The sequence below is a fragment of the Schistocerca americana genome, chromosome 4 (assembly GCF_021461395.2).
Source record: "Schistocerca americana isolate TAMUIC-IGC-003095 chromosome 4, iqSchAmer2.1, whole genome shotgun sequence".
Classification (NCBI taxonomy): Eukaryota; Metazoa; Arthropoda; class Insecta; order Orthoptera; family Acrididae; genus Schistocerca; species Schistocerca americana.
Window position 1 is genome coordinate 388,071,003 of NC_060122.1, and position 9,569 is coordinate 388,080,571.

At 44.4% G+C, this 9,569-nt stretch overlaps 1 protein-coding gene across 1 annotated transcript in view; it reads right to left on the bottom strand.

Moving 5' to 3' along the window:
* LOC124612318 (proton-coupled amino acid transporter-like protein pathetic) overlaps positions 1 to 1,648 on the bottom strand; it is a 112,167-nt gene extending 110,519 nt beyond the window's left edge. Inside the window, exon 1 of the mRNA XM_047140448.1 lies at positions 1,538 to 1,648. Within this exon, the coding sequence (XP_046996404.1) occupies positions 1,538 to 1,594 (57 nt within the window). The 5' untranslated portion in view covers positions 1,595 to 1,648. The remainder of the gene's footprint in view (positions 1 to 1,537) is intronic.
* Positions 1,649 to 9,569: the final 7,921 nt, after the last annotated feature.

The following is a 9,569-nucleotide window of genomic DNA, read 5'->3' on the forward strand; positions in this document are numbered from 1 at the left end:
TGTTAACAATTTTTATTTTTTTCCTTGTGAATCACCATGGTAAGTCAAGACGCCAGACCATCCCACAGAAAGTTGTGCGTTATTAAGATAGAATGCCACATTCGCAGTGTCACGAGACCAAGTTAAGAGTTACGACGTGAGCGCTGAGATATCCGCCATTTTTTTACCCTTCTGTTGCGTAGAAAACTCCGCGCCGCTACATCTTCAAGTGTGGCGTAGTACCCCTTTTCGGATTTCTTAGGAGGTGCACAATTAATAAACTTTTTCAAGCATTATAGGCCTATAATCTGCACATTATCATGACAACTCGAGGGACGACTAAAATGTGCGCCAACACAGAATAAAGCTTCACAGAAATTTCAGAGACAAACATGCAGATACAAATATATAAATTAACGGAAAAAGCTTGGGAAGGTGTACAATGACATTATTATTAACTTCATTTGCTTTGAAAATTGTCTCAGTTGATTGTCCAACACATTGTACATCTAAACTCCGAAAAGCACCGTTTAAGTGTGCAGCTGTATTTGTTGGAGCCCATATCAAGATTTCTTCATCCTTCATCGAAATAGTGACTACGCCGCACTGATTATACGCCTCAGTGTGGAGTGTTATTCGTCTAATTTTACCGTTGAGTTCAGTCCGGGAGCGATTTGCAAACATCTGCAGAATATCCCGGTTCCTACGAATTTTCGAAGCAGACTTTTGCTAAATGTTGATGTCTTTCAGCGAATGTTTATCAGTCGAGAGCTCTTAGCATTTCCGTCACACTCTCCTGCGCAACAAACAAGCCGGTGACAAATCGCGGTTCTCTTCTTTGTATAAGCTCGATGTCCCACCTTAGGCAGTTCTGCCTCGTTTTTCGAGGTGTAGTTCAGTCGGCACAATGAAAGGCTACCAGATATTTATATTTATCGAAAAACAGGAAAATTAACTTTTGTCTTTCTTGAAAGCTACTTGCCAATCTTAAAACACCAGTTCGGCGTCTTTTTACCTGACTTCACGCGGACGTTTCCACTATTTTTATAGAGTGATCCTTGCGGGCAGATAACCGCACCAACCCCAGCACAGTCTGGGCAGACTTACACAGTAATCCAACAGATTATGCACCACATAGTGTAGAAAATGTTCGGCTGCACGTGGAGTGAACGCTTCTCTTTTCCCGCTCAGGGAGAGTCTGCCGTGGTCAGTGACCGCATCGCATCGACCCACAAACTACCTTGCGGTGCCAGACGGCCGTACCTGGAGGCTGACAACGGTTGCCAAAAGCCAAGGCAGCGCCCGACCAGAAACTGAATGAGGTCGAGGAGCTGCGAAGCACAGCACTATGAAAATGTCATCGGGTTCGCTATGACAACTACGTGCTGTCTACTTATTTAGGGTAAGACGTGTGCGGATTATTTGCGCCACTGTTGTGCTTCATGCCAACTACATAAAAAAAGCGAGCTTCCAGAATAAACGGGTGCTATTTTGAAGGAAAGAAAAATAGGCAAAAGCCGTGTAGTAGTTTAGTAAAGAAGTGCTGGGAACCACTCACCTCTGGAGCCTTGGTGGAGTTGGCCGCGACGCGCTGTGGCACTTGGTGTCCCGGCATGGTGTCCGTTAGCTTCTGGGTGTCCTCTGCTCTTGATGACTGCTGGCCCGCGAATGAACCGGCGACGCGTGTGCGCGCCGTACTCTCTCTCCAGCGGCGGCGGGCTACGTCACGTGCCCCTCTCCCCTCCCCTCCCTGCCGCCACCACAGCCGCCGCCCCCACCCCTGGGCCGTCGCTCTGGTTTACACCGCCCCCACTTCGTACGCCGCCGCCTTGCGCCAGCCACGCGACGCCGACGCGCTACGTCACAGCTCCCCGACCTGGCGCCGCCGCGTCCTCTGGAGCTGGTCGGCGGAGCGCCGCCGCCGTGGCCACGGTGCCTCTGGCACTCCAGTCTCCAGTCGGGCGCTGCCTGACTGGTCCGCACCTTCTCTGAGCTCGCCAGTGGTTCCTCGAAAAAGCGTGTGTCCGCTAGAGATCATGAACGGAGAGAGGACGAGTCTGATGTTCGGGTTGCATACCCACAAATCAACTTGCCGCTGTCACATCAGTGATACCGGGCTTCCTTCACTCCCACTGTACTGGGTGATCAAAAAGTGAGTATAAATTTGAAAACTGAATATATCACGGAATAATGTAGATAGAGAGGTAAAAATTGACACACGTGCTTGGAATGACGTGGGGTTTTATTAGAGAGAAAAAAAAAACAAAGTTCACAAAATGTCCGATAGATGGCGCTCGATCGTCATGCTTGGCCTCCCAGGTCCCCAGACCTCAGTCCGTGCGATTATTGGCTTTGGGGTTACCTGAAGTCGCAGGTGTATTGTTATCGACCGACATCTCTAGGGATGTTGAAAGACAACATCCGACGCCAATGCCTCACCATAGCTTCGGACTTGCTTTACAGTGCTGTTCACAACATTATTCCTCGACTACAGCTATTGTTGAGGAATGATCGTGGACATATTAAGCATTTCGTGTAAAGAACATCATCTTTGCTTTGTCTTACTTTGTTATGCTAATTATTGCTATTCTGATCAGATGAAGGGCCATCTGTCGGACATTTTTTGAGCTTTCGTATTTTTTTGGTTCTAATAAAACCCCATGTCATTCCAAGCACATGTGTCAATTTGTACCTCTCTATCTTCATTATTCCGTGATTTATTCAGTTTTCAAATGTATACTGACTTTTTGATCACCTGGTATATCAACGACTATGACGAGTCTGAGAAGCGTGGCGATGCCGTCGCTTCACACTCGTCGACTCGCTCTCTCTTACCCTTCGAGTGGCCACGCATCTTCTTTCTTTTTGCGTGCCTAGCCGCGTGAGATATTCAGTAACCACCTTCTATGATAAGTTATAATTCATTTAGGAATTAGTTTAATATTTACGTTTTGCAGTAATGTTGCCATATATTTGTTTGAAAAGTTTCAGTCAGCACCTGAATGAAGGAAATCATGATACAAATATGCAAATACGCAACAAAGGGCAGAAATATAGTATTTATTTATGTACGACAGAGAATACAATGCATTACAAACAGAAATCTCTTATAGCCCATTGTGGCCCCCAGGATATCCATACCTGTACCGTCTGACTCCCAAACTTCTTACATTTAGATGTTATACCTTCCTCATTTGAAGTTCATGGCATCATACCTAAAATTGTTATTCACATAATCTTGACCCATCAAACATAAAACGCCGAATATTGTCGTAATTTCATATCTATTCGTAGTTTTATAATTTCTTTTACGTTTGTAGTTTGTTGTAAGGTTTTAATATATTTGTTAGTATGGGATACTACCACTTGTATCATACCAGTTGCGAAAAAACCTGAAAAACTCAGCAATTTCACTAGAAATATTGTTTGAAGAGCTTGTGAGACCGGCACAAACTTTTGTAATACTTTTTTTTTTGGCTTAGTTTCATTTTAGAGGCAGGTTTCTTACTCCATTTTGATAGTTTGTATTTTTCTAAGTAAATTCCAATTTCGGAACTTCTTCCTGTTAGAAGTTAGTTTCATGGTCTCGCTCGCTGAAATGGACCTCTTCGTCACTCAGATCACCTTCCCTTTCAGCTAACTCAGTAAGACTTATTCCAAGTCTCTCAGCTTCGTCGCGCTCTTGAAGGTACGCAAGTACGTCCTCAAACTTTGTAAAATCTTTGGACCTAGAAACAAATAGAAGAAAGTCACTTACATATTTTTCGATGTATGTATTAAATACTGCTGTGGGAAAGTACTTTTACAGTTCAATCCTTTGCTTGGATAAAGTGAAAATGGCGCACACGTTCAAAACTACCTGAAAGAAATACAAGTAACCTGGAGGGTACGGAGAGCCTCACTACCGTTTTCCTAACGAAAAAACACAGTACTGAGGGCTCTGAGTCGTGGACTGGTGGTGGTGGCGGTGGTGGGGGGGGGGGGGGGGTAGAGGAAAGGAGGGGCGAAGGTGGCTAAGGTAAACAAATACCTAGAACTGCCACGTTGCAGGGCACTGAGTTACGCTTCAGCAATACGAAATTCCGCAGTGGGGTACTTAATGCCCCAGCCCGCCCACTCGAAGAGTACGGTATGTCCACACGATGAGCTTTTCCTCACGCGCAATAGCTGACGCACGGGAACAAAAGGGCATGCACAAAAACTAGAAAGAGCGCAGGAAGGCATGAGAGTACTCGTGTCCAGACGTTGTCTCATTATGCAAGTGGTCTGCTATGGACCTATTGCTTTGCTCTGCAATTTGTGCAGCGCTTTTTGCCATGAAAGGCGACAGAAATCGTGAACACAAGACGACTATGAGTAAAATAATATCTTGACAGCAGAGGCACGAGAAATACAAAGTGACTCTGACGTTTTGTTTCCATATTTCCATGAAAGTTGGACATCCGAGATTTAAGAATTCCTGCTTAGGAAAATATAGCTATAAGGCTAGAAATAACATTTCGTTAGCTGGCAACTGGCGACCTTTATACCAGTTTGAACAACTTATTTAGCATTTCAGAGCAACTCGTTTCAGCCATTATTCCTGAAAATGGTTCAAATGCCTCTGAGCACTATGAGACTTAACATCTGAGGTCATCAGTCCCCTAGACTTAGAACTACTTAAACCTAACTAACCTAAGGACATCACACACATCCATCCCCTAGACAGGATTCGAACCTGCAACCGCAGCAGGAGCGCGGTGTCACATTATTCCTGAAACTGAGAGGTACAATACCACACCTACTTCGCCATTCTGTGAATGCTAATTAACTATTAGTATGTAATTTGATTTTATTAAAAGTTATTTACACAACTTCTTCATTCAAGAGAGATTGTAGATAGGTTAACATTCTCGTGCTCATCAAAATTCGATAACGCTGTAGACACCAGAATTCACTAGGACGAAAGTTGTGTTTTCCTATTTTATATTTTTTACTTCATCAGTGCTCTTCATTTCTATCTATAGTACCAGGAGAGTAGCTTGTTGAGGAGCTCCACTTTTCCCACGTTTTCTTTCGTTCAGATATCAGCGTCTTCAAAAGCTGTGCTGTTAAGTCTCCCTAAAATCAGTATTCGTCCAGAGTATTCATAAGTTATACCTTTCTCATTTGAAGTTCATGGCATCATACCTAAAATTGTTATTCACATAATCTTTAAAGCAGAGTTCCATATGACTTGTATTTTTCTGTATGCATACATAATTTTTAGCTTACTTTCTTTCGAGTCAACAGACATTATTGCAAATAAATCGCACTAAAACATAACGTCAACACACCACACTACGACACACACATATGGGTGTACAAGCTGCCTGTCGTCTGCTAAACAGCGCAAGAGATTCTCACCGAATCGGGGAAGCAATGCACCCTTACGCACGGTCTCCATTTCGAAGAAATGACGCATGCACAAATGCGCATGCGTTGGTGCGCTTCCGGAAGCGTTGGCGCATGCGCAAAGTTGAACGGAAAAAAGGCATCGTGTGGACGCACCTTTACTGAAGCACAAAGAAGTGTAAGGATAGTCGTGACGTATTGTTAGAACGGAAAATGATTTCACGATTTTTCTGCTGTGCAGTCGCACTGACATGGTGAAATGACTGATTGTTGGCATCAAAAAAATGTTCAAATGTGTGTGAAATCTTATGGGACTTAACTGCTAAGGTCATCAGTCCCTAAGCTTACACACTACTTAACCTAAATTATCCTGAGGACAAACATATACACTCATGCCCGAGGGAGGACTCGAACCTCCGCCGGTTCAAATGGTTCAAATGGCTCCGAGCACTATGCGACTTAACTTCTGAGGTCATCAGTCGCCTAGAACTTAGAACTAATTAAACCTAACTAACCTAAGGACATCACACACATCCATGCCCGAGGCAGGATTCGAACCTGCGACCGTAGCGGTCGCTCGGCTCCAGACTGTAGCGCCCAGAACCGCACGGCCACTCCGGCCGGCAACCTCCGCCGGGATCAGCTGCACAGTCCATGACTGCAGCGCCTGAGACCGCTCGGCTATTCCCGCGCGGCTTGTCGGCATCAGATGACTTTTACGAAGCTATGTTGCACGAGACTGTGGATGGCGTCAGGGGAAAATTAATTGATGTAAAGTACACAACTGCAAATGTGTTCCATTAGACGAGGAGCGATATGTAGACTAACTTTCACGCTATAGCTCACGCTTTAGACGAAAAACACGCAAAGTTCTTCCAATGCAAACTAAATGGTCGTATTCTTGTTTATTCTACGTCCACCATGACAAAACAAATATGTTGTGTCAAACGAAAATTGGGCACAATTTCTGTATTCATTTGGTCATGGAAACTGGCGTTTACGAACAAACAGCGAGTTGAGTAGCTTATTATTCATTTCTGTAGTTCAATTTAATAATTAATCTTCATTTAGAGATTGCACGTCATTATCACGTCGTGCCTTCTGGTACTGTCGTTATATACTTGGGTTACGCCTCGAAAGTGTGTATACACTACTGGCCATTAAAATTGCTTCACCACGAAGATGGCGTGCTACAGACGCGAAATTTAACCGACAGGAAGAAGATGCTGTGATATGCAAATGATTACCTTTTCAGAGTATTCACACAACGTTGGCGCCGGTGGCGACAACTACAACGTGCTGATATGAGGAAAGTTTCCAACCGATTTCTCACACAAAAACAGCAGTTGACCGACGTTGCCTGGTGAAACGTTGTCGTGATGCATCGTGTAAGGAGAGAAATGCATATCATCACGTTTCCGACTTTGATAAAGGTCGGATTGTAGCCTATCGCCAATGCGGTTTATCGTATCGCGACATTACTGCTCGCCTTGGCCGAGATCCAATGACTGTTAGCAGGATATGGAATCGGTGGGTTCAGGAGGGCAATACGGAACGCCTTGCTGGATGCCAACGGCCTCGTATCACTAGCAGTCGTGATGACAGGCATCTTATCCGCATGGCTGTAACGGATCGTGCAGCCACGTCTTGATCCCTGAGTCAACAGATGGGGATGTTTGTAAGACAACAACCATCTGCACGAACAGTTCGACGACGTTTGCAGCAGCATGGACTATCAGCTCGGAGACCTAGGCTGCGGTTACGCTTGACGCTGCATCACAGACAGGAGCGCTTGCGATGATGTACTCAACGACGAACCTGGGTGCACGAATGGCAAAACGTCATTTTTTCGGATGAATCTAGGTTCTGTTTACAGCGTCATGATGGTCGCATCCGTGTTTGGCGACATTGCGGTGAACGCACATTGGAAGCGTGTATTCGTCATCGCCATACTGGCGTATCACCTGGCGTGATGGTATGGGGTGCCACTCGTTACACGTCTCGGTCGCCTCTTGTTCGCACTCACGGCACTTTGAACAGTGGACGTTACATTTCAGATGTGTTACGACCCGTGGCTCTACTACCCTTCATTCGATCCCTACGAAACCATACATTTCAGCAGGATAATGAACGACCGCATGTTGCAGGTTTTGTAAGGGCCTATCTGGATACAGAAAATGTTCGACTGCTGTCCTGGCCAGCACATTCTCCAGATCTCTCGCCAATTGAAAACGTCTGGTCAATGGTGGCCGAGCAACTGGCTCATCACAATACGCCAGTCACTAATCTTGATGAACTATGGTATCGTGTTGAAGCTGCATGGGCAGCTGTACCTGTACACGCCATCCAAGCTCTGTTTGACTCAATGCCCAGGCGTATCAAGGCCGTTATTACGGCCAGAGGTGTTTTTTCTGGGTACTGATTTCTCAAGATCTATGCACCCAAATTGCGTGAAAATGTAATCACATATCAGTTCTAATATAACATATTTGTCCAATGAATACCCTTTACCATTTGCATTTCTTCTTGGTGTAGCAATTTTAATGGCCAGTAGTGTACCTTTCTCATTTGACGCTCGTGGCATCATACATAAAATTTTTATTCATATAATCTTTAATGCAGCGTTCCATATGACTTGTATTTTTCTGTATGCATTCATAATTTTCAGTGTACTTTCTTTCGAGTCAACAGACATTATTGCAAATAAAACATAACGTCAGGGATTTTTTCTCTGCCTCGTGATGACTGGGTGTTGTGTGCTGTCCTTAGGTTAGTTAGGTTTAAGTAGTTCTAAGTTCTAGGGGACTGATGACCATAGATGTTAAGTCCCATAGTGCTCAGAGCCATTTGAACCATTTGAACATAACGTCAACACACCACACTACGACACACACAAGGGGGTCCAAGCTGCCTGTCGTCTGCTAAACAGCGCAAGAGAAGCTCACCGAACCGGGGAAGCAATGCGCCCTTACGCACGGTCTCCATTTCGAAGAAATGACGCATGCACAAATGCGCATGCGTTGGTGCGCTTCCGGAAATGTTGGCACATGGGCAACTTTGAACGGAAAAAGGGCATCGTGTGGATGCACATTTACTGAAGCACGCAGGAGTGTAAGCTTAGTCGTGACTTAGTACGGAAAATGAATTCACGTTTTTTTGCTGTGATGTCGCACTGACAAGGTGAAATGACTGATTGTCGGCATCAGATGGCATATACGAAGCTATGTTTTATGAGACTGTGGATGGCGTCAGGGGAAAATTAATTGATATTAAGTACACAACTGCAAATGTGTTCCATTAGACGAGGAGAGATATGTGGACTAACTTTCACGCTATAGCCCAAGCTTTAGACCATAAACAGGCAAAGTTCTTCCAATGCAGCCGGCCGGAGTGGCTTTGCGGTTCTAGGCACTACAGTCTAGAGCCGAGCGACCGCTCCGGTCGCGGGTTCGAATCCTCCCTTGGGCATGGATGTGTGTGATGTCCTTAGGTTAATTAGGTTTAATTAGTTCTAAGTTCTAGGCGACTGATGACATCAGAAGTTAAGTCGCATAGTACTCAGAGCCATTTGAACCATTTTTTCTTCCAATGCAAACTAAATGGTCGTATTCTTGTTTATTCTACGTCCACCATGACAAAACAAATATGTTGTGTCAAACGGAAATTGGGCACAATTTCTGTGTTCATTTGGTCATGGAAAATGGCGTTTATGAACAAACAGCGAGTTGAGTAGCTTATTATTCATTTCTGTAGCTCACTTTAATAATTAATCTTCATTTAGATATTGCACGTCATTATCTCGTCGTGCTTACTGGTACTGTCGTTATAGACTTAGTAACGCTACGAAAGTGTGTATATGTCAACGTAATTATTAGGCATACTCTGAATAGATATTAAACGTCAAAATAGATTTATTTATGGAAATGTATGTACAAACGGTACAGTATTAACTGATAACATTCCAGACATTATATCCGTACATAACTTACTCCTGTCATTTAGGCAGGTCGGACATTTTGTGACATTTGAACTTGGACTTGAGAATTGCTGAATAGACGAAATCATGACTGTGTGAAGTAAGTGAATAGTAGTTCACAGGTTAATGGCGGAAATTTCTTTCAAAACGTCACCGTATGCACCGGAGATGCCGCAAGTCTGCTGTTATACTTGCGAACTCATGTACTTTCGGTCTCCTTTCCGCGGCGGAGACTCACGAG